The sequence below is a fragment of the Falco punctatus genome, assembly GCF_963210335.1.
Source record: "Falco punctatus genome assembly, chromosome: 6".
Classification (NCBI taxonomy): domain Eukaryota; kingdom Metazoa; phylum Chordata; class Aves; order Falconiformes; family Falconidae; genus Falco; species Falco punctatus.
Window position 1 is genome coordinate 8,254,683 of NC_137585.1, and position 27,800 is coordinate 8,282,482.

The following is a 27,800-nucleotide window of genomic DNA, read 5'->3' on the forward strand; positions in this document are numbered from 1 at the left end:
GATCCCGGGACTGGGGACGGGGCCCGCGGCCCGGGCGCCGGCTGAGCAAGCGCCGCAGGAAGCAGCGGTACGATCGCAGCCCCCGGGGCGACACAGGCCGGCCGGCCCGGCCCGCACCGCACGGCCCCGCGCCGCCCGCCGGCACATCCCTATCCCCCGCCGCCGCCGCCGATTGGCCCGCCCCGGCCCGCCCCGCCCCCGCTCATTGGCCCCAGCCGGCACGTGATGCCAACGAGTCGCCGGGCGCCAAATTCAAACCGGGAACCGACCGCTGCGGCCAGCGGCGGCGGAGCCCGGAAGCGTCCGAGTTGCCGCCCCCGCCCCGTACCCCCGCCTGGCCGGGGAGGTGGTGAGTCGCGACCCGCACTCGGCACCGGCCCCGCCGCAGCCTCCCTGTACCCGATGTCTCCCCGCAGGGGGCAGCGGCAGGGGCCGCGCTGCGAGCGCAGTGCAGCTGGGAGAGAGAGATCTAGGCCCGGGCCGGGGCGGGGGGCCTGGGGAGCACCGGGGCGAGGCGGCAGGGCCGGGGTTGGAGCGGGTGAAGGAGCCAGGAGGCCTTTAGCGCACCACCCCCACCACCCCGGGGCCCTGCGCACGCAGCGCTGCGCCTGGGCTGGGGGCAGCGGCTGGGGGCCTGAGGAAGCGAGTGCTCCCGTGGGGAGTGCGGCCTGCGGGAGGCGGCTGAAGGCGACCCGTGCCGTTGTACGGGGATCCCCCTAAGCTTACAGGGATCCCCCTAAGGGAGGGGAGCAGATGGCAAAGGGCCACGTGTGAGCCTGGGTGCTGCAGTCCCTGGGTGCTGCTGGATGTTCCTATTGCTGGCTTCCAGCTACGGGGCTGATCCTGAGCCCAGGGCAGCCTGCTCCCTGCACCCAGGGCATCAACTCCGGGTTTATCTGCTGCACTCTTTCTGATTTGTATCTATGTAGGTGATTCCTACTGAGAATCTTGCTTAGTACCTGGCCCAGTCAAGTCTACCGATGCAAAAGGCCTTTTTTTTTTTTTTTTTAAATTTGTTTCTATTCTGTCTGCCATCCCTAATGATAAGCAATAAGTACAATTTGTGTATTCTTGTTCTGCGTGTAGTTTGCTGCAAGTGATAGCCTCTGCTGAATTCTTGAATGGCATGATATTTGTAAGTGGTATTCTCAGAAGGGGCACACTGCATCTTACCCTGAAAGCAGTATGTCTGAATTTCATCTCCTCTGCTTTCTGCTTTAAATTGTCTGTTGTCTAAAAGTTTGCCGTTTAAATTGTATGCTGCCCAATGACAAATTTATCTGGCTCTTGACAAATGCTCAGGAGGAATGACTAAAGCATTTACTTCACATTTATTTTAAAGTACGTAACTTCTGGTACATTTATAGTGTGTCTTTGAAGTGTTCAGGACAATCTCTGCTTGCTAGGTCTTAAACCATCTGCTAAACTCCCTTTTCTCTCAGATTGTGTGATCTGCTGGTTACAGGAATGAGATAAAAGAATCAGGACTGCTATTTCTATGTTCTAGCTTCTTTTCCCTCCAGCTTGCTGGCTGATGCTGGTCAAGTTACTTTACATCTAAGTCTTAGTCTTCCTTTCTGTAAAGCACATATACATGTTTTCATCATTATTATGCAGTCTGTGGCTCCCAGCTTGTGATGCAAATTATCTACTTTGCAAATATTGGTCCTGTCCAGCTTACACAAGGTGTGGATAAAGGAGATACAGTACTATTCTCCAGTGGCTGCATCAGTTTTATTAAATGATTTAATTTTTTATTTTCCTTCCTTGTTTCTAGCTTTGCAACAAGCAAGAATGTGAGCTCTGTGGGAGGCCTGTGGTGATTTGCTGCACCTTCCCTGGCTGTTCTGCCCTCTGCATTCTTATGTTGTATCTTTTGTTTTGCAGGATTTGTTATTGTCCCTTTCAATGGAGCGTGGATGTATAGATCAATAATGAGGACCAGCCCTCGCAGGCCCTTAATTCTCAAAAGACGGAAACTGGCCCTCCCACAGAAGGATGCATCCAGTACTTCAGCAAGAAATGAGAACAGTGGTCAAGATGAAAAGACTCCTAAGCAGGAGCACAGCCAGGAGGACCATCACAACAGCCAACCCAGAGACAAAATGGACTGTGGTCTGCAGAAATTCCCAGCAGGAATAAAGATAATTGACCATCCTACCATGCCCAACACACAAGTGGTGGCCATCCCTACAAACGCTGATATCCAGAGCATCATAGAAGCACTAACAGCAAAAGGAAAAGAATGTGGCAACAATGGGCCCAACAAGTTCATTCTCATCAGCAGTGGGGGCACGTCCCGTTCGACAGGTCCAACACCATCGCAGCATCTCCCATCAGAGAAGAAACCCAGTGCAGCAACCAAGGCTACAGATGATCAAGAAAGACAGCAGAATGTTACAGAGACCCCTGGCCTTGCAGGAGGGATAACGCTCCAGCATTCAGGAGCTGATTCTGCAGTTGCACAGGAACAGGAGAGCAACAGTATGTAATGTTTACTTTTTTTTTCTTCCTTTTTTCCTTATTTTTCTCCCCTGACAGATAGACAAAGAGATGTGAAGTGGGCCAATGAGTGTAGTGCTTGGATCTCAGTATGTAGTAATGAAAACTATTTCATTAATTACAAGCTAGCTATGGATTTGATTCTAATAACTTGCATTGTTAAGCGTATGTTGCGAATCTGACAGATCTTAGTGGATATATTTTTGGTGGAAAAGTATACAGCAAAGCAAAACTTTAGTGCTAGGAAAAAAGAAGGGCTGGCTTGAGGAAATCAAGCCTGGAAGAACAAAAGACCTATTTTTATTTAGCAAAAGAGTGATGGCTGGATTCAAGACTAACATAGTCAGTGGCAAAACACACCTGCCTGGAGTTTTGAAAAAGAGATGATTCCTATCCTTTAATAACTAAGTGACAAGTTTATTTCCTACTTGGCCGTCTCATGAAGCTGCTGAATAAATGTTATAAGTAGGATGGATTTTACTTTGAAGTACTGCTCAGATCAAATTTGTATTTGCAACTTAGAACGGCTATGTAGCTTTTGGGCTGTAATAGATCTTATCTTGTACTATCTGACAGGAACCCATAGACAGCTGCAATAGCTGCATTGCTACAACCAGCCTCACCAGAAATAACAAAACTGTGTTAGTTTTCACTGCTGCAGTTCAAAAACCTGGAGATATCTGAGCTTCTGACTTGGGTCTTATACTAGGTCTTTCAGCTGAAGTTTGTACCACCTTCCTTGGTCTCTGCATACTAGATCCATCCTTTTACTAAAAATACTTGAATTCTTGAAGTACTGGATCAATATTGTCCTGTTTTCATTGAGAGCAATGTCTGGTTTGAATGCTTTTAAGGCTGCTGCTCTTTTCAGAAATTGGACAGATTCACATGAAATCAGGAATTCAAGGTTCGATTGCTTCTACAAGAAACGTTAGCATTGCAATAGCACCTTGTGCCTGTCTTGAGACAGGGATACCTCTTTTAGAAGTGTGACTAGTGCCTTCCTTTTGGCACTTGAGATAAAGGGGAAAGAGGGGTACTTGTGAGTAAGCGGAGCTATGGGCTTGTTATCCCAACAGGCAGTGGCGAGACAATGAGCTCAGTGTTGGACAATAGTCTCACTAACATCCAGTGGCTGGGGAAGATGAGATCTGATGGGCTAAGTCCCTGTTCTGTGAAGCAAGACATGGAGAAAGAGAACCAGATGCCTCTGCAGGAAAGAATCAAGGTAAGTAGGAGAAGACAACAGAGCATGTGCTAAAACTTTTGATAGGGAAGTGATCCATATGGATCAGAAGACTTGCTAGAACTAGGCATCATCATCTCTAAGTAGCCCGAGTTTGACCTTTACTTATTTGAATAGCAGAACCTGGGGATCCAGGGATGTTCTATGGCCCTTCTTGTCACCTTTGTGATCACTCGTGTATCATTCCTTCTGTTTCTCAGACTGAAGAAGATGCCTCTGCTGCTGCAATTCCTACTGCTGCAATTCCTACTGCTGCCGCCGCTTCTTCATGGCAGGATTCAGTATCACAACGACCTCCTTACTCCTACATGGCCATGATCCAGTTTGCCATCAACAGCACTGAGAAGAAGCGTATGACTCTGAAGGACATCTATACCTGGATTGAGGATCATTTCCCGTATTTTAAACATGTGGCTAAGCCAGGCTGGAAGGTAACAAGCGGGCCTGTAAGTTGCTGTGGGCCACAGGGTGATGATATAAGCCTTCTGGATGAAAACACAAAGTTGTTCCCCAGCCTGCAGAGCAAGGTGGAAATTAAACACCCCACCCCAAATACACTCTCATTCCAAATGTTCCCTGTTCCACTTGTATCCCTTTTTTCGTTCCACTTAGGCAAGATGGTGGGATGTTTGATCACTGGAGTAAGAGTAGGGAGCTCAACAGTAAATAGATTAAGAAACTGATGACAGGGTTGGCTGGGTATGCAGTGAATATGAAGGTCCATGTTATCTACACTTTGGAATGTAATCCCTCTGCCAGGGCAGTCACATCTGAGGTAGGCCTTGCTGTGCTGATAACAAAACAACTGCTTTTCAACCTCCTCCTTGCTCCTTTCTCCCCAGAACTCCATTCGGCACAACCTGTCCCTTCATGATATGTTTGTCCGTGAGACATCTGCTAATGGTAAAATCTCATTCTGGACTCTACACCCTGGTGCAAACCGTTGCCTAACATTGGACCAGGTATTTAAGGTGAGTGTCTCATGCAAAGAAAATGGGACAGACTATCCAGTTTGAAAATGCCACGCTAGCCAGATGCTTGAAAGAAAAGGTACTGTGTCTGCATATAAACTGGAGCTTCTGTGGGATGCATTTATCCTTCAGGTGGTGTGCCAAATGTAATAGTGAGCTTGTGCAACTTCTTCCCATGAACCTGATTCAAATTCCTAGTGAGAAGCTTTCCACTGAAGTCAACTAGGAATTCCTATGCTGTTTGATTAGACAGTCGTAGGACGGAATGCCCCTGTTGCAGCTAAGTACCATTCTCTGGGAGAAACAAAGCTTTTGTCTGGTATAGGTGTATTTAGACTCTTCTCTGTTTTCTGCGGTGGGCGGGCAGATTGACTCTTGTTTGCTCACATTATGGGAGTTTTTAAGATGTCCCATTTGTTCCCCCCATTGGTTGATAACTTCATCTTATTTTTCTCCCTCTCAATGCCTTGCTGTCAGCAGCCACTGGACTTGGGGTCACCAACATCGCCTGAGCACTCTGAATCAGTAAGACATACCCTCCAGCTTGGGGCTTGGGCTTCCATTCTGCTCTTGCCAGTGACTGAAGGAAAAGACAAGAGGCTCGGGGAGGGGAGGACTGGGTCACTGCTGCACCTAGTCATACAGCTCCACGCACACCCTTTTTGGGGAAAGGAATCGAGCCAAAGGTTAACTGCCTTCAGGTGATACGATCTCTCTCTGGCTGGTAGAGCTGTACAGCTTTGAGCAACTAGAAGTCTGCTGCTGAAGTAGGCTGCAATGGGCACCAACAGGCTTCAGAAAACAAGCCCAGACAGAGATTTCTGGTAAAATCCTCATCTCCATGGCAGCAGTCCCAATCTGTTCTGGGGCTCAGATTCAGAAAAAAATAGGATCTCTCTGTTCCTTTTTCATTTTGGAACTCAGCTGCATTGTGAGTCTCGGAAGGATGAACCTGTTTGCTGTCTGTCTTGTGTTCAGCAGTTTTAACAATGACAGATTTGCAAGCAACCAGTCAAACACTTTTCTGTCACAGCTACAGCCCTGGCCTTCTTTCCATCTGCTTAGACTTCTGATTCCTCTGTTGCTTCTGCTATTGCACTTGAATATCTATCTGGTCTATGGTTTGCATAGAGATCCAATATACAATAAAGCTGTCCTATTCACCTTTCCTTGGGCACTAAGGACACCGAAACCAGGTCACTTTTGCAGTAGAACCCACAGCCAGAGCAGCTCTGTCATGCCATCTCTTTTTTCTACATAACTTTTGGTTAGCAGCTGGCTTTGAGATGGCATGGCTGCAAAGCAGCAAGCGGCACAGACCTAGAACCAGCATAGCGCTGGGTGTTAACAGCTGCTCTCTCTGTTAGTGCAGCACAGGATTCTGTTTGCACGGTTCTGAATGAGGCAGCAGAATAAAGATGGATTCTTCTGTTTAAAACTCCTTCTTTTCTCCTTCTCTTTTTTATTTCACAATGACTACAGGAGCAAAAGAGACATCTTCCAGATGCCCAGAAGAACATGGGAAGCAACAGCAGCAGCAAAACTGAACCCCAGAATTCACGTGAGTGTCTACATGAGCCTAGGCCAAAGAGAAGCAGCCCCATAAATTTGGGGCACTCTCCCAGATTCCCTTAGGATTAAAAATGGAAATTCTTATCCAGGTTTGCTAGCTTTTAGGCTCCCTACAGTCAGGTTTGGAGCTGAAGGTAGTATTGCTATGTCTGAAAGAGAATGTGATGCATAGAACAGAGTGGATGGGTACTCAAGTGGAATGAGAGCAGTGCTTGCCCCAACTTGAGGGTTAGGATCTGTATGAAGAACTATTTTTCTTGTCCATCACAGAATGGTTGGGGTTGGAAGGGACCACTGCAGATCATCTAGTTCAACTCCCTGCTAAAGCAGGTTCACCTAGAGCAGATTGCAGAGGGTCACGTCCAGGTGGGTCTCCAGAGTAAATGTCTCCAGAGAAAGAGATTCCACAACCTCTCTGGGCAGCCAGTTCCAGTGCTCTGTCACCCTCAAGGTAAAGAAGTTCTTCCTCATATTCAGGTGGAACTTCTCGTGTTTCAGTTAGTGCCCGTTACCCTTATTCTGTCACTGGGCGCCACTGAAAGGAGGCTGGTGCCATCCTCTCAATACTTGCACTTGAGGCATTTGTAGACATTGGGAAGATCCCCTCTGTCTTCTCTTTGCCAGGCTGAACAGGCCCAGCTCTCTCAGCCTTTCCTCCCAAGGGAGATGTTCCAGTCCCCTGAGTCAGCTTTGTAGCCCTCCGCTGGACCCTCTCCAGTAGTTCCCTGTCTCTCTCGAACTGGGGAGCCCAGCGCTGGACACAGCACTCCAGATGCAGCCTCACCAGGGCAGAGCAGAGGGGCAGGATCACCTCCCCTGACCTGCTGGCCACGTTCCTCCTAACGCACCCTGGGATCCCATTGTCCTCCCTGGCCACCAGGACACACTGCTGGGCTGTGGGCAACTTGCTGCCCACCAGGACTCCCAGGTCCTTCTCCGCAGAGCTGCCCCCCAGCAGGCCAGCCCCAGCCTGTCCTGGTGCGTGGGGTTGTTCCCCGCCAGGGGCAGGACCTGTGTTGAGCTTCACCAGGTTCCTCTGTGCCCAGCCCTCCAGCCTGCCCAGGTCTCACTGAAGGCAGCGCAGCCTCCTGGTGTGTCAGCCACTCCTCCCAGCTTGGCATCACCAGCAAACTTGCTGAGGGTGCGCCCAGTCCCTTCATCCAGGACACTGATGAAGAAGTTGAACAGGACTGGACCCAGTACTGACCCCTGGGGAACACCAGTAGCTACCGGCCCCCAGCCAGACTGCGCTGTTGATCACAACCCTCTGAGCTCTGCCATTCAGCCAGTTCTCAGCCCACCTCACTGTCTGCCCATCTACCCCACGCTGCCTGCGCTTACCTGTGGGGGTGTTACGGGAGACAGTGTCAGAAGCCTCGCTGAGTCAAGGTAGACAACAGCCACTGATCAGGCCTTCTGGCTTAGGATTTGTATCCTCAAAATTAGCAGAGAAGGCAGGTAAGCCTGTGTCTGGTTGGATGTTTATTTTGGGATGTTGAGAAGGACTTGCTGTTAGATGCCTGAGTTTCAAGAAGTAGTAAAGGAAGGGCAAGAGGCTAATGAGTCTATTCTTTTCCCTTCCAGGCCGAAAGATGAAGCCTTTGCTTCCTCGCATCAACTCCTACCTGGTTCCAATCCAGTTTCCTTTGAGTCAGCCTCTTGTCTTGCAGCCTTCTATGAAGGTTCCTCTGTCCATGGCACAGGGATCATCACTCAGCAACTCGGAGACTTCTTGGAGCAACAAGCGTGTGCGCATTGCTCCAAAGGTTAGTTTCTTGTTTTCTGAGTGTTATTTTGTTTGTTTTTTTGGGAGGTGGGGGTGACGCCTTTGGTTGGGTGGGCTGTTTTCTTTTCTATAGCTCTTGATTTCTATCGATCTTGTTCTTCAGGTGGTTCCTTTGTGCATCTTTACTAGGTGTTCTGAAACTAAGCTCATATTAAGGAACTAGCCTGTGACAATCCTTGCTGTCCTTTTTTGTCTCTAGGGCAAATATTACCTGCTGTTGACTTGCTGTAAGGATGTGACTATAATTCACTAGAGGAAGGGGCACTATGGATTGATCAAGACAATTTTTCTCTGCTGCTTGGTTGGGAAGAAATAAGAATGGGAGAAATAGCTTTGTCCTGCCCCTAAAACATGCAGCGATTTGATAGCTCTGAAGAGACACATAACATAGGGAACTTTTTCTGAAAGAGCATTTATTTGCATGTAGTCTCTTCCCAGAGGTTTTCAGTATCTGCTGTTTGCTAATTCCGTGAAGCTCCCAGTTATTCTGAGCTCAAGCAAAACAGCTATTAAACAGTCTTTGTCTTGGCATCTCGCTGATTGCTCTTGGATGCTTACACGTTGTAAAGCCTTAACTTCTTCCATCCTGTCTAACTATAATGCCTGCTGCTTTATGCTCTCTCCTGCTATGACTTGTCTTTGCTCTCTGCAATTTTTCTTTTGATAACCTTGGGGTTTTTTCTTTTCTTTTTCCTTCGTTTCTGGGAAATCCGTCCTCATTTATTTTTGTTATTCCACATGTTGATAGTGTAAGGAGGAATCAAAGGGGTTATGCTTTTCTGAGCTGAGAAATACTCAGCTCTCGTGCCTGAACTAGAAGCTCCTCGTAGCAGAAGTGCTCTGAAGGGCATGACTTCCAGTCATTTAGCTAAAATCCTTCTCATGTCACCTGTAGGCTTCTTCATATCAGCTTCACACAGAGATCAATCTCTACCTGTTGTTATAGTTACTGCTTTCTGAAGATCCTCCTCTTACCTGTGCTGCTATCCTTAAGTGCCAGTCTTTCTTTCTTCCTTCCACTATCATTTGGATTTTGAGTGGGTTAGATCCTTGCTTACTGACTGCAAATCACATTGTGTTTTTTTGTAGATGTCACTCTCTACAGAAGAGTCATCCTCTTTACCCGTGGCTGCTGTCAAGGAGGAGAGTCAATGTGATGAAGGCTTATTTTCCTCAACCCATTCCCTAAAAGAGAGCAGCTCCCAGCCTGGTGAGGAATCAGTTTCTTTTCCTGGGAGCATCTGTATAAAGGAGGAAGAAGGCTCTCAACTGGATGACTGGCTGTCCCCATCTGCCTCAGCCCTAACAGTAAAGGAAGAGTCAGGCTTGTTCCTTCCAGTCTCATCCACAAAGGAGAAAAAACAATTCACCATGCTGATGTCACCATCTAAGGGTGTTTCTGACACATTAGTTATAAAGAGGCGGGAAATGGGCAGATCCAGAAGGAAACAACGCCTAGCACTACCTTGCTCAGAAGAGCCTGTCCTTGTTTTGCCAGAAAACAATGGCTTTGACCCTTTCCGGTTAGGGGTAGACCACCCCTTCCTGCAGGAAAGCCATCCTCTTGAGAACGTGTCACAGCTCAGCTTCTCGCAGGGGGAAGAAGGGCCCTTTAAAACACCCGTCAAGGAGACATTCACCAAATTGCCAGTTTCTTCCACACCCAGCAAAGCCTCAGCAGCTACTGCCTCCCCACTGGGGGGCCTTGACCCCTGGAAGTCTGCATCCTTACCCAGGGGAAGTCAAGAGCTGGACTTCAGCCCAGTGAGAACCCTTCAGCTGCCGTTCTCGCCTCTCCAGGAGAACCAGGACTTGCTGGGTTTTAATAGCACGCCCCTTAAAAATCTCTTTTCTGAGTCACCTCGGGAACTGCTCAATACAGAATCCAGTGACGTGACACATGCCCCCCTCATGAGCTCTCCAGCTTTAATTTGTGAGTCTACTAAGCAATCATCTGCTGAACTGCCAGCCTCTGGCTTTACTGAAAACCGGTCACTCATGGAGGGCCTTATCTTGGACACTATGAATGACAGTCTGAGCAAAATCCTTCTAGATATCAGCTTTCCTGGTCTTGAGGATGCAAACTTAGGAACAGACATTAGCTGGTCTCAGCTTATACCTGAACTGAAGTAAACTGGCCTGATAATTTAATTTGGCCTGTTTCTGATATTACAGAGTCACAGAATGGTTGGGGTTGGAAGGGACCTCTGGAGATCATCTAGTTCAACTCCCTGCTAAAGCAGGTTCACCTAGAGCAGATTGCAGAGGGTCACGTCCAGGTGGGTCTCCAGAGTAAATGTCTCCAGAGAAAGAGATTCCACAACCTCTCTGGGCAGCCAGTTCCAGTGCTCTGTCACCCTCAAGGTAAAGAAGTTCTTCCTCATATTCAGGTGGAACTTCTCGTGTTTCAGTTAGTGCCCGTTACCCTTATTCTGTCACTGGGCACCACTGAAAGGAGGCTGGTCCCATCCTCTCAATACTTGCACTTGAGGCATTTGTAGACATTGGGAAGATCCCCTCTGTCTTCTCTTTGCCAGGCTGAACAGGCCCAGCTCTCTCAGCCTTTCCTCCCAAGGGAGATGTTCCAGTCCCCTGAGTCAGCTTTGTAGCCCTCCGCTGGACCCTCTCCAGTAGTTCCCTGTCTCTCTCGAACTGGGGAGCCCAGCGCTGGACACAGCACTCCAGATGCAGCCTCACCAGGGCAGAGCAGAGGGGCAGGATCACCTCCCCTGACCTGCTGGCCACGTTCCTCCTAACGCACCCTGGGATCCCATTGTCCTCCCTGGCCACCAGGACACACTGCTGGGCCGTGGGCAACTTGCTGCCCACCAGGACTCCCAGGTCCTTCTCCGCAGAGCTGCCCCCCAGCAGGCCAGCCCCAGCCTGTCCTGGTGCGTGGGGTTGTCCCCCCCCAGGGGCAGGACCTGTGTTGAGCTTCACCAGGTTCCTCTCTGCCCAGCCCTCCAGCCTGCCCAGGCCTCACTGAAGGCAGCGCAGCCTCCTGGTGTGTCAGCCACTGCTCCCAGCTTGGCATCACCGGCAAACTTGCTGAGGGTGCGCCCAGTCCCTTCATCCAGGACACTGATGAAGAAGTTGAACAGGACTGGACCCAGTACTGACCCCTGGGGAACACCAGTAGCTACCGGCCCCCAGCCAGACTGCGCTGTTGATCACAACCCTCTGAGCTCTGCCATTCAGCCAGTTCTCAGCCCACCTCACTGTCTGCCCATCTACCCCACGCTGCCTGCGCTTACCTGTGGGGGTGTTACGGGAGACAGTGTCAGAAGCCTCGCTGAGGTCATGGTATACAACATCCACTGCTCTCTCCTCATCTACCCAGCCAGTCATCCCATCATAGAAGGCCATCAGGTTGGTTAGGCCTGATTTCTCCTTGCTGACTTTCAGGATGAGCTGTCCCATCACCTTTCCAGGGATGGAGGTAAGGCTGAGCGTCCTGTAGTCCTGAGTCCTCCTTGCTGTTTTTGAAGACTGGAGAGACTCTGACTTACCTTCAGTACTCAGGCACCTCTCCTGTTCTCCATGACCTTTGAAAGGTGATGGAGAGTGGTTTGGCAATATCTGCCAGTTCCCGCAGCACTCGGGGATGCATCCCATCGGGGCCCATGGATTTGTGGGTGTCAGGTTTGCTTACATGATGTCTAATGTGATCCTCCAGAACCAAGGGAAAATCCTCCTTTTCCCAGACTTTCTCTCTTGCCTCCAGGGTCTGGGAAACTGGCAAGCCAGCCTTGGCAGTGAAGATGGAAGCAAAGAAGGCATTCAGTAACTTTGCAGTCCCTATGTCCTTCATCACCAGGGCACCCACCTCATTCAGCAACAAGTGCACATTTTCCCTGGTCATCCTTTTCCTGCTGATGTACTTGAAGAAGCCTTTCTTGTCCTTGACCTCCCTCACCACACGTAATTCCATATAGACCTTGGCCTTCCTCATCACCTCTCTGCACTCTGCTTTTCTGAGATCCGTTCACATAGTCTAAGACGACTGTCTGCTTTTGACTAATTCCCACGTCCATGGGAACAGAGGGCATTGTTGACTCCTGCTAAGCTGGGAGACGGGCCCATTGGCTGCTTTAAGCTCCCTTTATAAGCTGCAATAGACTCTATGTGGAGCAAGATAGAACCTCTCTTACCTTGTGCTAGTGATGAGAGTCCCTGGAGAGAGGCTGTCGAGGGAACATCTAGTTGGGCCTGAACAGCATTTGCTGCTCAAGGTATCAGAGGAAATGGATGCACTCCTCAGTTATGGACAACAGGAAAGAGCCTGGGAACCTTCTCCCAGCTCTGTCCTTATTTCCTTTCACTTTGTTCTCCTATTACTTAGTAACTTCTGTGTAGTTTCAATGGCTGTAAATACTGTACATTCCTTAAATTAGCCCTTAATTATAATAATAATAATTTTATTCTTGTAGGGTTATGGGATCGTTTGGGCTGGTAAAGAGTTTCACTTGGAGTGTTGTCCTTGTGTTCCACATCTCCTATATTATTCTACTCTAGGTGAAAGCCCACAATACTTTTTTTTTTTTAAGTTATTATTCTGTGACTTCAGAAACACATTGCTCTAGGCTGTTCTGAAGGTTGCTGGGTCAAAGAACTGAAAAATCACCTCGCTGTAACTCAAGTCAAACTAAAACAGATTGTTATCTGCATTGCAGCATAAAGTCTTGGTTTGGCTTCCTTTTCCCAGGCTGGAATGGGGAAGAGCTTGGATCAAGCTATATAGCTCTTCTGGTTCTAGCGTCCTATTATGTACCTAGAGGACTAGGTAAAGTCACTGTTGCAGTAAGATGGTTAAAGCTACCCTCATTACAATCATCAATTGAAAATGTAAAAAAGAACCTATAAAGCATATGCTGATATTTCCACTGAAAAGACCTCTGGAATCCCAAGGTGTGTTTCTCTTGGTGCAATAGGATAACTCATCCCAATTCTTTATAACTCATGTCAAAAAGAGGAAACTGTCATGGAAAAGACCTGATTCTTCTGCTTACAGACAAACGATGGTTCGTGTATCTACGTACTCAATAAAGGTTCTGTGGGAACACAGCTGAGTATTTTCTTTACAAGTCAGAAACATGCTAACTTAGTCTAAAACATCAGAACACCACCAGCAGACTAGTTTCTGTATTTTGTAAATGCAAAACAAGTCTCACTCAAAAATCTGGTTTCCTGCCTTCCCCTATAAAGAAACCAGATTTAGATGTGTGTGGTTTTCAGAACCACAGTTCTCTTGTGTGCTTGTTAGAGGTTATTTGCCCTCAGAAGATGTTTCAAGCACTTTGTGTTGATGATTATTATTTCAGTTTTTCTGGGGAGGAATATTGCACTTTGATCTGCATTTCTGTCTGCCCAGCACAAATGACTGCTCAGCTTGAGGCCAATAGTGAAAAATATTTTACTAGGCTACCATGTGAATTTTGGACCAGAATATTTCTGTCAGTGATTAGAAGTTCCATCACTTCTGATTGAGTCTCAGGGTTTCCTTGCCTCTAAACAAGAAATAAGAAAGGACTTCAGAAAGCTTTAGGACTAAGAACTGTTGGGTGCTAGCAGTCTTTTAAGTGTATTTTGTTTAGGATTGATTTGTCAATACTGCCTGTGAGGGCAGGAGGTCTTGATTCCTTCTTTGCTCATGTCATCTAGTAAGGACTTCATGTCCTCCAGCCTGGATTGAAATAATTTTCTGATCAGGAAATCATAGCAGACTGCTGTGAAAACCCATCAAGGCTACAGAGCACATCCGTCTTCAGGGAGGAGAGCGGAGGGGAAAGCTGTAAACCTAGATCTAGGCTCAGGGGGAAGAAGAGATACAGACAGGAGGTAAGATCGTGGTCATGAGGCTGCAGAAGAGGCCCACTTTGTGGTTTGTGGCACGCTTTCTGCTAGTACAAGTCACACAGCTGTCAACACTCTCCTTGGGTTTCTCAAGATACCCTATCTCCCTTTCGCCTCGCTTCTTGCTCCTCAGAGGGTGTGTGCACACAGTTGACATCCAAGAGCCAGCTAAGGATCACGTCTCCAGTAAATTATTAAATGTTCTTGTCCTTGGGATGATGGGATGCTGTCAATTCCAGTTGGGTAATCCCTTGCTGTCCCTGTCAGCTGAGGTGCTTTGATGGCCACCTCATATATTTTGAACATGGTTGTGCCGAAGATTAGTCTCCCCTCCTGCTAAATATTCCAGCGGGAGCCCTGCTAGAGGGCAGTTACATTAAAAAAGGTGGGGGGAACAACAGAAACAATCCCATTAAGCAGCCCTACCTACTGTTCCCACAGCAGATCTCCCAGAGTTTTGCCCAATCTAATTCCAAGTCTACTTGGTGAGGATTTCATCACAACCCTCAGGAAGATGACTCCATTTCTCTCCATCTGTAAGTGCCCGATAATCTGCCTAGATCCTTTCCTTGATTTCATCCTAAATTGTACAAAAAGCTATAAAGCCATCACACCAGCATCTGAGTGACTGCAGCCAGCTTGTTGAAAATTTTAAGTCTTAGCTTCTCGTCCATTCTTTCCCTGCTGGTATTTACATGTCACTATTTATGGGAATGAGTTGTTGCAGCACATAAACTTCTATAAAGAGTTGTTCAGGTCTGGAAGTCTTGGGTATTTGCATCTTTAGCAGTGCAAAGTTTCACATCTCTGTTGTCACAAAGGGCAAAGGATGCTTGTTCTTAATAGCCTGGGCCTAGCACACAGAAGATCTGCAAGATTAAACGGGACCAGGCGTTGGAAGGCAGATTAGCATGGCATGAAGCAGAGAAGTGGGAAGCTGCACTTCTAATTGCTCAGCAAAGCAGCTGTTTGGAGGATGTCACATTAAACTGGCGGTTTGTTGCTGATGATCATTGCTTAGGTATCCTGTATTTGAACAACTGGGCTGTTCAGGGCTGTCATTCCTCAGGAGTGAAGAGTCAGACAAGTAAGACAGCTGGAACCCAAGCACTTTGTACTTCTGGGCAAGTGCTAGAGGCGTATGCAGTGAGGCCATGGTGGGAACAGTGGGTGCGGGGCTGCAGGGTAGGAGTATTATGTTTGTCATGGACCAAAGCCTTGAACAACAAGATGATGGAGCTGCCAGGTGGAAGTAAAATGCTGTGTAAGAAAAAACCCCAAAAGTATTATTTTGGACCATGGGGAGCCAATTATTGAACTTGAGGTACATGGGCAGAGCAGGGAGTCGAATGAGCAGGACAGAATTCTTCTGCAGTCACGTTGTATGTGTGCTAGAGAACTTTTTGAGCACAAGCCCATCATGCAAAAACACACATTCAGCTCTCAGAGCTGAGCACTGATATTGCTGTCAGCCTCTGTGCTACAGAAATTAACCGAGTGAAAGAAAGAGAAGTACACGTGTCCGAGAACAGAACGCTCTGAACTGTCATTCCCTTTGGGCAGATACAGCCTCCAAACAGCAAGAACCAGCCTGCAATCACCCTGTGTTCAGCTCAGCCCAGCTGAACCTGCACTGAAGGACTGCTGGGGCTGGTCTTGACACAGTCCTCATCCCTATTATCAAGGGACAGCACCGAGTCTTACCTTGAGGAAGAGGAGTTGCCTTCTGTCAGCAGCTGGTGAAAAACTGCTGGGAGACCACACCGGGCACCAACCAGAAGACAACAGGGCACTGCAATAAGTCCCAGCAACAACACCCTGTATAGGAGTAGAGCATATATTGGGGTTTTAGGGGGTATGAGGCACTGTGTACAAGGGACTCAGACAGATGGAAGCATTTCAGTGATTGTATCATAGGTGTGTGTCCGTCCCAGCTCTTGGCACAGACAGAACACGTAACACAACAGCATTGTCCAATAACAAATATATTGATAACCTCCCCCAGAAAAGACATGCTCCTGCCATGCCTCTGCTTTAAAACAGCACAGCTCTTGGGCAACACTACAACAGCAGCAGCATTTCCATAAGAAAAAGCCATGCTTTTTGCTAGTGCCTCCCTCTGCAACCCTTTTCAGTGAGTAACTGTGCATTTTGAAATCAGAGGTTCTCTGGAAATTGCACAGGACCATCTACCCCCTTCTCCTGCTTGTGAGCAGGCGGAGGGACAGGGCTTACAACCAGCTCCACCAAAAGAATTCTGATCTCCTCGCTGCAGTGGCTCCACCATGTGTCTCCATCCTTACTGTTGATCTGGGGTGCTCACTTGAAGCTTCAGTCTGGCTTGGGAATAAGATGGGAAATAGCAAGTCACGCTTGCTCAGCAGGTGACAGCAATGAAGCAGTCTGACGGTGCTGTCAAAGAGCGTCTCTCACAAGAGATTTTTGGCTGTAACCAGGTAAAAGGTTTGACTGCCACATGACAGTAATAGCAGGAGGGAAGAACTATTTTTTAAAGAAGAAAGGGAAAAACACAGTTAAGGCTTTGTGAATAAAGATCTTACTTCAGGCATTTGGGATAGGGGTGTCAGGACAGTGTCAAGTTGGCATTCCACAGGACACAAAAGGTGTGTGCAGCATAGGGAGTTCTAACCCAGCAAAGAATTGAAGAGTTGTTAGGTCTGAGAGCAGGGCAATGAAGTAGGCTCAGGACAGAGGAGGTGTACGCAGAGGGAGAAAAGAGACCAGAGAACAGGTATCACCCGTCCCTCTGCAGGCTCAGTATTTGGATTATATTGTAGAGGTGTGATCTTGTAAGATGGTGGATGCCTCCGTCCATCCTCCTTAAGTAAGAACAGATCTACACTTCGTGTCTTCTCATAAACCTGTCGTAGCTCAAGAGCAGGTAGGCACAGTTCTTCACACCCTTTGTGTAGCACCCCCCAGGTCTTCTCTGCGTAATGTGCAGGAGTATCCCAAGGCTGTCCTTGAGTTCTGACAACAGAGCAGGCTGTTTAACACCTTCTAGCCAGTAAAATAAAACACGAAGACACAATTTTCAAGGGATTTGGGACACGAACCTACAGGGAGCCAGCAGGTGCTGTGGATGCTCAGAAAATTCTGCTCTATTCCTGGCAAGAAGTGCGACAGATGCAAAGGAGAAGGTAATTCTCCTTCACTAGTTGAGTGTTGTTCCTCCTACTCCATTCTGTCAACTGAAAAGGACTGGATATCCCCTGACACGAGGTGAGTAAAGGTGAGTGCCACCTTTTTGCTTTTGCAGCTTGGCTGGTGGAGGAAGAACTCCAGCACTTCCCCGTATGGAGGAAAGGCACCTTGTTTTACAACCCAGCAACCTCCCTGTAAGGGTGTCAGGCCCTCATTTCTACCACAAGGCAGTCTAACTCTCAATAAAGGTGGAAATTCCTTTTTTTTAGTAAAATAATTGATTTTCTCTTTAAAGTCCGTTATGGATTCAGAGAGGAAAATGAGAGGCTTAAAAAATGTGAGCTTGTTCCTGAACAGGAATAGCCTCCCTCCCCCTCCCGTTTTTCCAGCAGAGGTGAGCTGCAACTGGATGGAAGGATATTCAGGCTATAAGAGTATTAGCTGCCTGAGATTAAGAAGAAAGTATCGTGCTTCACTACTCATCTCAGACTGGTTGCTTACTTTGATACCAGCAGAGTTCTAGAATGTAAAGGCCATTCATCTGAATTGTTGTCGCAGTTGAAATGACACATTTGTCCTTGAGTTTCAGTTACAACTTTTCTTGGAAAAATAGAGATGATAAATACCCTGATACACAGTTTATCAATACAGGCAAAAGATTGCGCAAAGCAGATTCTATTCCACACCTCAAAATCTGTGGGAAGTCATTATATATACCCCACTGGCAAACTGGTTGCTTAGAAGATATATCATCAGAATTATTTATCCTCCACGTTTGTATTCTTTTTCTTTCTTTTTTTTTTTTTTTTATGTACCCTATTTAAAACCAGAAATATTTAATGACATTATTTAAGGAAGTCAAGCAAAACACTAGGCACAAATGATTGCTCAACTACAGTCAGACGTAGGTGGCTAATGTTCCCTGCTGTTGGTCTCTGCTACCTTCTCATGGATGGATAGGAGGTTGCTGCCAGTAGGGACTTTGGTTATTTAGTAATGTAACTTGTAGAAGGCAAGTTTTGTTATACTCATTTGTGGTTACGAACAAGTGACCAGCTCATTAGAATCAGAACTCTTAAAAATGGACAGGCCAATTTTCCAACAGGACAAAACCCCTTCATCTTCCCTGGACTTCAGAGGAATCTCTTAATATTGCTATTTTCTATAGAATACTTTTTTTTCCACTACCAATATGGTATCCTTTCTGGTGTACTGTATTCTTTCACATTTTATGTATTTGTGTGTGAAGTCCAGTAAAGGTAAAGTTTTGGATAATATCATTATACAACAGGCCAGAACTTTCCATCTCAGCTTTGCTTTTCTCATGGAGTAACATGTTTAGATCACCTACCTTTTTTTTTTTTGTTCTGAATTCTGAGATTACATGTTTGCTTGTGCACAAAGTTCTTTTGGATCATGGAGCAGTATGAAATTCCAGCTGCAATTTCTATTCTAGATAATGCAGGTATATTGTTAAGCCCTGAAACACTCAACTTAGGTTTAGTTATGTGACTCTTGTAGTACAATCTGTCCCGAGTTATCAACATGCATTTTCCACTTTAAGCTTCGCTTTAGAAAAGCTTTTCTTTGGGGCAGTTAAAGTTTTGCCTGCATAGCTGTTGTTACACACAGAGATGTAACTAGAGGAGGAATTGCTTTGGGCATTGTCAGGTCAACCACACATGAAACTTTAATAAGAATACTGGTCGTCAAGAATTCCATCCTCCTCCGAGGACTACTCTTGTAGGCTGGAAGTGACCATATGTGACCTGTGCTACTGCTGTCTCTCCGTTTAGACACTCTCAGTTCTCTCTTTCTTGGGTTCCCCATGACCACACCGTTTCATCTTTGCTCCATATGCATGTCTGTCTTCTCCTCCATTTCTTCCTCTCTTGACAGGGGCCACGTTACAGGTCAGGGCTTGAATGCTGGGAAAAACCATGGTGCGCCACGTGCCAGGTGTCAGTAGTCCTGCCAGGCCTCTGAACAGGGCTTTCATGTTTACAAAGTTTCTGTTGGAAATTGTCTCTCCATGACTTTTCTCCCAAAGTCAAAAAGTGTCTTTACACTTCCCTCCACAACCCCAAGTCTTTACACGCAGACTGGGATCATCCCAAGCCTCCAAACTCCCATCGCACGCACTAGATAATTCTGGAGCACATATGCTTGCCCTTTGTAGACCTTCACCCACTGCCTCTCAGCCCCTCCTCCCATTTTTTACACGTCTTAATCACTCTCTTTTTCTGCTTCACAGGCCACTTGGGACACTTGTCATTCCTTTATGAATTCAAATCACAATGTAGCTTTAAATTTTTGGACAATTACCAGCGTTTGATGTATTTAACATCCAATGATAGCAGGGGGAGAAAGGTTAGGATTGCAGAACTGATACCATAAAGCGCATTGCTTGCAACTTGTGGGATCACTGAAGGTGCTTTCAGCATCAATATACTTTTACAAGTGTTTGCAAATAGTGACATCAATGCCACAGAATGCTCTGATCTCAGGAGCTCCACTCCGTAGCTAAACACTGCCTGACGGCCTGCATTCCACTATGCATACCCATGGGACTGGCGTACCACAATTATAAGAGCTGTTTTGCCCTTTCCCATAGCTGAATCTCAGTTTTGATTTTTTTGATGTCTTTATCAAAATCTTCATTGCTAGAGTCAGAAGATCATGACATAATCTCAGTTGTCATTTAAGTCATGCCAAGGCCTGGCTGTCAAGAATGCAAAGAATGGCTGGGTGATACAGTATATGGATGCAGCCCAAAGGCTAAGAAACCAAAGGAACCCATTATGTCTAATTTAAAATAAAATTACTTTGTTAAACCATCGTTGTTATCCATCAAATCCTTGGGGTGATAACACATCCCTGTCTTCCTGTCACTGTATGTGCACTGTGTACACAAAGCTGCTTCTGTACTAGCGGTACTGCTGTGCTGGTGGTTCCATCATAAAATCCTGAACTGTCTGAGCAGGAAATATCCACACCGAATATCAGCCTCAGGTAGAGTTACACTTGTTCTACTGCGGAGGGAAGGGGCAGGGAACACAGGGAATTCAGCTCAAACAGCCCAATTGCTTCTGTAAATGACTGCACAAGAACGTTCTGCTCAGGTGAAAACCCGCATATTATAGCAAAACTTTTGTTGAAAAGACCTAGGGCCTCCCTGCTGTGGAGGGAGTTTGTCAGAGCGTCCTTCTTGGCTTTGATCTATTCTTTTTTTATGAGCTGAATGAAAATTTTCCAATTTTTGGCTGTTACAAACATTCTTTAAAAAAAATATTTCACATCCTTAGCAGACGCATGGTTGGCAACTAAACCTTGAGAAGAGATTTGTTCAGTACAGAGTGTGCTCCAGCACAGACATGCTGGAGCGTATGGAGATTTCTTTCTGAACTTGCCCTTCACCACGGGCAGCAGCCAAGCATGGGAACATGAGCTCTCTTGTGCCTTGGGGACTTCTACTGGGCTTCATGGAGCTGACAATAGGAAGGAAGACCTTGATGAGAAGGTGACTCAAAGAGCCAAATGGAGACATAGAATCATTTAGGTTGGAAAAGACCTTTAAGATCATCAAGACCACTCATAAAACTAACACTGCAAGTCCACCACTAAACCATGTCCTTAAGTGCTATGTCTACACATCTTTTAAATACCTCCAGGGATAATGATTCAACTACTTCCTTGGTCAGCCTTTTCGAATACTTGATAACTCTTTCAGGAAAGATTTTTTTCCTAATATTCAATGAAAACCTCCCCTGGCACAACTTGAGGCTGTTTGAGAGAATAAAAGAACAGGAGAAAGTTGGGTAAGGACCATCACAATCACAGATTCATCAGTTCTCTGGTTTAAGGCTGGGGCAAAATGATCAGGTACTGCAGAAAAGCATGAGAGATGTGAAACACAGTTTTCAGGGCCTGGGTTTGACTGTTTTACACAGGGTGAGCCCAGTGCCTTGCACCTGCCAACAAACAGAAAACACAATGTGGAGAAGGTGCTGAACTTAGTCACTAAGTAGGACTAAGCTGGTGTTTCTGGAGAACCAGCCACAACCGCAGCATATCTTTAAAGTTTAGCCAGAGAGCACTGGAGCTTGCTCTATTTCTAAATAAAAGTCTGCCTGAACAAGACTGGTGGGCTGCAACACCCTTCAGAGTGGCTGACTCCCCCGAAACTGAGTGTGAGCATCTGAGTAGCCCTGCAACATTAAAACTGCTCCAGTCGAGTTGCTCCCAGAGCATCACATTGCAGCAACCAGAAACATGCTACAGGCACAAATATACAGGGCTTAGAGTGTGTAGACTGACAAATACACCTGGTTAAAGTGAAGATAGTTAATTTCAGCAAGTTACACTGCTGACTGACGAAGAATTTGACTGATGTCAGTTGCTTTAAGATACGAAGCAAGCCATTTACAAACATGACAGGAAACATCACAGTACACCTCGCAAGTGCTGATAGAAAAGTTTTCCTCAGCATCTGTTGGAGGACTCTAAAAGGAAAACCTGTCCCCAAAGAAAGGACATTGAAGGCAAGAACAGCCAATGGAGAGATTCTTTATTTTCTGAGGACTACATCTGGGTTTTATTTTGAGCAAAACAAGATCTTCTCTGGTTCTACTGCTAGCTAGGCACAATAGATGGTGGTGTTATTTCTTTGCTTCTGCTGCTGTTGTTTTACATGAAAAAATAAAAAGTTTTGACAGAAGTCCATAGACAGCCACTCAAAGCACCTTGCTAAGACTCTGTAAGTGCTTTTAGTAGTAAGCCCACAGTTATACATACCAAATCAAGCTTTTTGAGGCAACTCTAACAGAGCTTCGGTTTACTGTTTGAGTATTCAGCTTTGAGGACATCCTCTGAAAGGAGTCTCAATGGTGTAAAATTTTCATTATTATTATGGCAGGATACAGAGACTTAAAAAAAAAGAAAGCCTGTGTTAGTGCATTCTTAGCCTCAAGCGAAGTGGATAATGGAAATACTCTTCTCCCTATGAATAGGAAGTGGAGGGACAGTGAAATGAAAGTAACTACCCAGGGACACAGCCAGGAGATGTCTCTGAGACTGCATATTTCCAAGTACTGTGCTATTGGCCTTAAATACACAACTATCCTTCATCTAAAGCTCTTGCATAATTCTATGGGTAAGCATATTCCTACTGGAAATTATTCTGTATTTAAACATCTTCATGAGCAGAGAAGCTCTAGTATGAGTAAGATAGTTGCCTTTGCTAATATATACATTAGCACTCTGTAAGAAAAGTGGGTATTCTTTCCACTTGTGAAAACAAAGACAAAGTGAAAACAAAGACAAAGTCATCTAGTGTAATTCATGCAGCCATGTAACAGAAGGGTGAATTTTGTCTTGCCTGCTGCGTGACCAGCTGCAGTTCTGTGGCAATGCTGACCATTCCAGCCAGACAGAAAAGGTGCCTTTGTGTGCAGCTTTGCTCGAGCAGTGAAATCAATACAGGCAAGACACAAATCACTGCAAGCAATATCTAGACAGCAGAAGGAATTCATCTTGGACAACATCGTTACAAGTTTGCCACAGCGTTTTCATAAATCTAGCCCATATGGCAGATGACTACAAAGACTTGACCCTAAATTACCTAATTAAGCAAACTATTCTACTTTCTGACTGACCTTACTGGCAAGACACGCTTTGCTGTCCAGCAGCTGAGCTAAAACGTTGCATACATCTGAGATGACATTTATCTCAAGGAAACTTGCCAGGCATATTGACAGATATACATACTGTAACCTGGTACTTATTATTTGAAGAATAGGGAGATATTTTATTATCCACATAGACAAACTAGAGGGAATTCAAAGCAGAGGAAGCTTTTTTTTTTTTTTTTTCCAAATCATATTTTTCAGAGATGGAAGGGGAGAGAGAAGCATGCACAGTTCGTCTGAGTAAGGTTTGTCCTCTCTCATGCCTCCTCTGCGCCATCTGCGCATCCACGGACTGTGCATAGGCTGTGAGAATGCAAGATGAGCAGAAAGTCGTCTCATAGTGATCCTGCACTGGGCCACCACAAGCAGTCTCCTGGCCTTGGCATAGCTGCTACATCCAGGGGCACTTTTACAGGCACTTGAAGCTCGCTCTACCAAGCTGAGGCAGTGCCTTGGAAACTGGTGTAAGGTAGAAACAACCTCTGGGCTGGTTACATTATATGCAGGCTATTGCTGAGCTCTGTAACAGCCCAGGTTGACACAGAAGAGATGCAAAGCTCTTTATCTACAATCCACGCTCCCACCTGCATTGTGTTGGCCCTATAAGAGGACAAAATAATAGTTTCCAAATTGCTGAGAGAAAAATTCAAAGCTGAAGAGAATTCTCCGAGAAGGGAAGAACAAGCTTTAGAAATTGCGAAAGTAGCAGGAGAATATTTTAAAGAGGAATTATTAGGTTAGGTAAGGCTTCCCACAAGTGAGATACCAGGAAAATCTGTGATGAAAGAACCTCAGCTTCTGAAATTTAAAGTCAAATCAGTGAAAGCCTTCACCAGAGCATCTCCTCAAACAGCTGGGATACTCCCTAACGCTCCCGGCAGAGGGAGATAACATCTTTTACTTTGTCTCATGTTCTTTAACCTGGGAGTTGCTTCTTTCAGCAAAGGAGTCTATTCCTCCCTTTCACTGCTCTGGATACTGTTCATTAATTTCTTCAACAAAAGAATAGCTGGCTGGAATATCGACCCTCTCCTGCTTCTTGGCTGGGCAAACTGACTACAGGGAAATGCCATTTTTCAGTGCCTTTCCTCAGAAATAAGGGCACTAGTTCTGAATTCTTCAGCGTTTCTCAGACACGGCAGGGGTCAACAGCCACAAACACAGATAAAGTGCTGTGGCTTTGTGGTTAGAAGCTGGAATATTTTCCAGCTCCCCAGAGCTCTCACAGACCTGTAACTGCTTGAGCTAGAAGGCCAAGCTGCTAGCCAGAGTGGGGAGAAAGGTTTTTATCTTTTGAGGAGGTGGAGTGGTTCTTACATCGTCTGAATAGCACCGTCACACGTCCTGGAAGTATTTCTGTATGAAGGGTGGAGAACAGTAAGGTATAACGGGTTACGATTATTGTATGCTACTGGATCAAAGAAGGAAAGTAATTTCTCAGTGTATATAGGATTCTGTATGAATGTTTTTTTATCTAAATCAGTTTTATTTTTCTAACACAGGCCATTGGTGGGTCATAGGCTATTTTCCAGGGCCTACAAAAGATGACTGGGAAATGCATAGCTACTGGGAATAAGCTTAAATTTGCTGCACTGTGGTCTGGCTATCCATCAGAAAACCTTTAAGAGTGTCCATTCTGCAAAAAACCTGAAAGCACCTAACCTACTTAGTAAATGGGCTCTGTTTAAGAAGAACAGGACAGAAAAAGTAATAGCTGAATAGAAAAAAAAAACAGTGACCTAGAACTTAGCATGCCTCTGAAGGAAGAAGATAATACCTTAACTGACTCCACCTCCATCAGAATGCTAGGGGATTTTTGCCAGATCTGGGAACTAAAACACCACAGGATATAAAGAGTTACATGACCTGCTCTTTGGAGCAGAAGGGATGAAGGAGGAGAGAAAGCTTTAAACAATATTTGAAGAATTCTCCCCTTTGAGGCACAAAGAGAGAAATACTTTGTGAGTCAGGGGCCAGGATTACCTGGCCAGACCCTAAAGGAGGACCACTCAAAACAATGGCTCCAGCAGAGCTGCAAGGCAAAGGATTTTGGATTGGGCTTTGCCAAAATGTGGTGCAAGAACAAATAATAAAGAGTGGTTAGATGCAAGGAGGAACTGGGACTAGGAGCTGTGAGTTCTCTCTCCTCCTCATACCCACATCCACATCCAAGGTGGGAGACAATCTCATTAGAAATTGTGCAACTCTGCCCGTAGGTTTCAAGGCAGGAACTGTAGGGGGTCTAGTCCCAAGATGTTCTGTTCTGCTTTATGGTTTTAAGATCTCTTCTGAGGCTTTAAGAAAATGGGCACTGCCGTTGCCGCCAGCAGAAGCAGAACTGCCTTGTCAAGGCTGCCCTGCTGAGGTACTCATGGTCAGCAGGAAGGGAAACACCTTTTGGCCCTGTGTGAGAGTAGAGGTGCATGATTCAGTACTGGTTTATGGGGACGGTTAAAAGACTTGATAACAAGACCCAGAGGATGCTCAGTGAGGCCACCAGAGGTTCAAATTGTGTGTAAATCAGGAATCATGACAAGCCAGAGGCAAGAAAACAAGACCATGGGAACACAGCTTCCCTGGGAATATCCATTATTTAAACTTTCATCTTAATTCCTCTTGCAGAGAAGCAAGGACGGCTGAAAACAGCTCTGCTGAGCTCTTGATGGGACTCTGCCTGCATTATGATGTTGGAGTTTGGCCTTGTAGTGTAAAGCAGTTAGAAAATATTTCTACTCCCATTTCTGCAACATCTAGTTCTGCAAGCTGGTGCTGTGGAAGCCATGATACCTTTTGTAAAGCAGTTAGCATACTGGTAACAAAAAGGTTAACTTCTAAATTTTGGAATTACTTTAAAGCTGACCAGCCTCCCTTCTAATGTTTGAAGACCAAAGATCCCAAGAGAAATGCTAACACTGTGATGAATAGCAGGGAGTAAAAGGTAAACACTACGGTTTGCTTTGGACTGAGGCCAACTTTTTGCAGTTTCTGCAGCCACACTGAGGTCTCATAGTGGTTGACTGGACTCATCATTGTACATGGACCATTGGATTTACTTCCTAACATTTCAAACTCACTGTTTTATTTTTATATACAGTCTAGAACATAGAAATAATTGGTATCAGCAACGTTGGAATGTTACATACTACTAAGCTGGGAAAAAAGAAAGGGAGCAACAGAAAGGCTACCTTTGGTGTAACTTTCATCTGTGGCTGCTATTCCTTCTGTGTCATACACAAAAGGTGTTTCACCCTCCGCTGGAATTCTTGGAAAGGTAATGCTGTCCTCAGCTTCGTAGCTGAGTAAAACTCAGTTTCCTCCTCTGTACAGAGCGTCAGAACTTGTGTTTACTGAGGCAGTGCATGCACCAGTTAAAAGGGATCAAAATAAAGCAGCTTCTGTTCAAGTTGAAACTTACAGTTTCAAGCAGCACAATGTGGAGGCAGAAAGTTGAAATAGCGAGCTCTGCCTTGTCCTCTCCCCTCTGGGAGGAGGGATGCCCTGGTCCAGACATGCCACGCTGCAGCAGTGTCAGCATACTCTCAGCGTAAACAGGGAGTCAAATCCACTGGTATCGACAAGTCAGTGATTTTACACTTCTGCGACTTCGAGGGAATTGCTCTAGGTGGAGAGGGGTGAAAATGAGGGCAGAGTCAGGCCCAGTACATTTCCTCTGGCTGGAAGGAGAAACCAGGCCTTCATCATTTTGTTCAAGCTATACAATAAAATCCTTCAGTGCAGCCTATTCCAAATGCATGACACTCTGCAGAAATGAGACTGGGCATGCCTGCCAGCAGCCTTGAGGCAGATGCTCTCTCCCGTTTACCAAGGCACTGCATCATCTCCTAGGCTGAACCATGTTGTTGCCAACATTACGGACTCACTGCGATGCGTCAAAGCCCCCCCAGCACGGACACTGAACGGCACAGCCTGCCACCGGTTTACTGTCTCCTCAGTGTATCGGGGAGGGGGGGAGCAGGCAGTGTATACACGCACAGGCACACACACAAGGTACACACGCACATTCTCTCTCTCTCTCTCACACACACGCGCGCGTGCGCACGCACAGCCCAAGGGAGGTAAGTCCAGCCCCCAGCAGCGGGGCCATCCTTCTGCTGCTGGATTTTTCCAGCCAGAGCATCTTGCCGGCTCTGCTGTAATTTATGGAAATTGGTTTCTGACGTGGGGGTTTTTCTGTTACGGCAGGGACCCTCCGACTGGAGGAGGCAGAGCTGCAGTCAGGGCACAGGAAGAGAGGGAGGCGAAGAGGTGGGGGGCAGAGGGACAGCGAGGGAGTGGAGAGGACAGAGAGAGAAAAAGACACAGGGACACTTCAGAGATGGGTGAGTTATAACTAACAGAGCAGGAAGAAAGGCAGAGAAAGGGAGAGAAGAAGAGCTGTGGGGAAGGGAAAGGGAAAGGAGCTCGGAGACTGACTCGGTCTCAGGAGGGCAAACGCCAGGAGACGAGTTCAGGGAACACCCCAGCATATCAAGAAGGACCTGTTCTGTCTGAATCTTCACCATGAGCACAAGGAAGAGCTGCCCCCTGCCACTGGGGCAAGGAGACCGGGAGGAAAAGCACGGTGAGGGTACTCCTGACCTGCAGCGACAGGAGTGTGAGGTGGAGCTGAGGAACAAAGCTATTCTGCAACAGAAGAGGCGCCTTAAACAGGCCACCCAGTTTGTGCACAAGGACTCTGCTGACCTGCTGCCCCTGGATGGCTTGACAAGGCTTGGCACCTCCAAGGATCTGGTGAGTCCAGTGGGACCCCATGTGGGAGGGGGCCCTCCTAATAGCCTTCATCCCAGTTGGGAACTGCTGTCAGGCTTTGTGAAAGGGTCATGTGTTCAGCAAAGATGAAACTTCCCTTCAGCATCATCTAGGAGCAGGTCAGGGTGAGGGGAAAGAATGAATCACTCATTTTTTTTCATCCATCTTCCCATGCATCCCTTAGGAACCAAACTCCTCACAGAGGCAGGCAGACATGGACTGGAGGGACGCTCCAGGATCCAACTTTC

The 27,800-nt window shown here is 46.5% G+C and overlaps 2 protein-coding genes across 5 annotated transcripts in view; both read left to right on the plus strand.

Annotated features, from left to right (window-relative positions):
• Positions 1 to 225: 225 nt before the first annotated feature.
• Positions 226 to 13,141, plus strand: FOXM1 (forkhead box M1; the record flags this gene model as incomplete). 3 transcript variants are annotated; one of them, XM_080393602.1, is made up of 9 exons in its annotated part: positions 226 to 349; positions 1,888 to 2,484; positions 3,582 to 3,730; positions 3,949 to 4,179; positions 4,591 to 4,719; positions 5,197 to 5,244; positions 6,202 to 6,280; positions 7,876 to 8,057; positions 9,167 to 13,141. In XM_080393602.1, the coding sequence occupies 9 exons, from the start codon at positions 226 to 228 to the stop codon at positions 10,208 to 10,210; spliced, it is 2,583 nt and encodes an 860-aa protein (XP_080249728.1). In that variant the 3' UTR covers positions 10,211 to 13,141. The 3 variants fall into 3 exon arrangements, with proteins under 3 accessions (XP_080249728.1, XP_080249729.1, XP_080249730.1); XM_080393603.1 differs by having other exon boundaries at positions 5,200 to 5,244; XM_080393604.1 differs by lacking the exon at positions 5,197 to 5,244.
• Positions 13,142 to 16,129: 2,988 nt separating this feature from the next.
• Positions 16,130 to 27,800, plus strand: part of NRIP2 (nuclear receptor interacting protein 2) — a 28,703-nt gene continuing 17,032 nt past the window's right edge. For both annotated transcript variants that reach the window (XM_080393728.1, XM_080393729.1), the window contains exon 1: positions 16,130 to 27,534. In XM_080393728.1, coding sequence (XP_080249854.1) covers positions 27,304 to 27,534 — 231 coding nt within the window. In that variant the 5' untranslated portion in view covers positions 16,130 to 27,303. The remainder of the gene's footprint in view (positions 27,535 to 27,800) is intronic.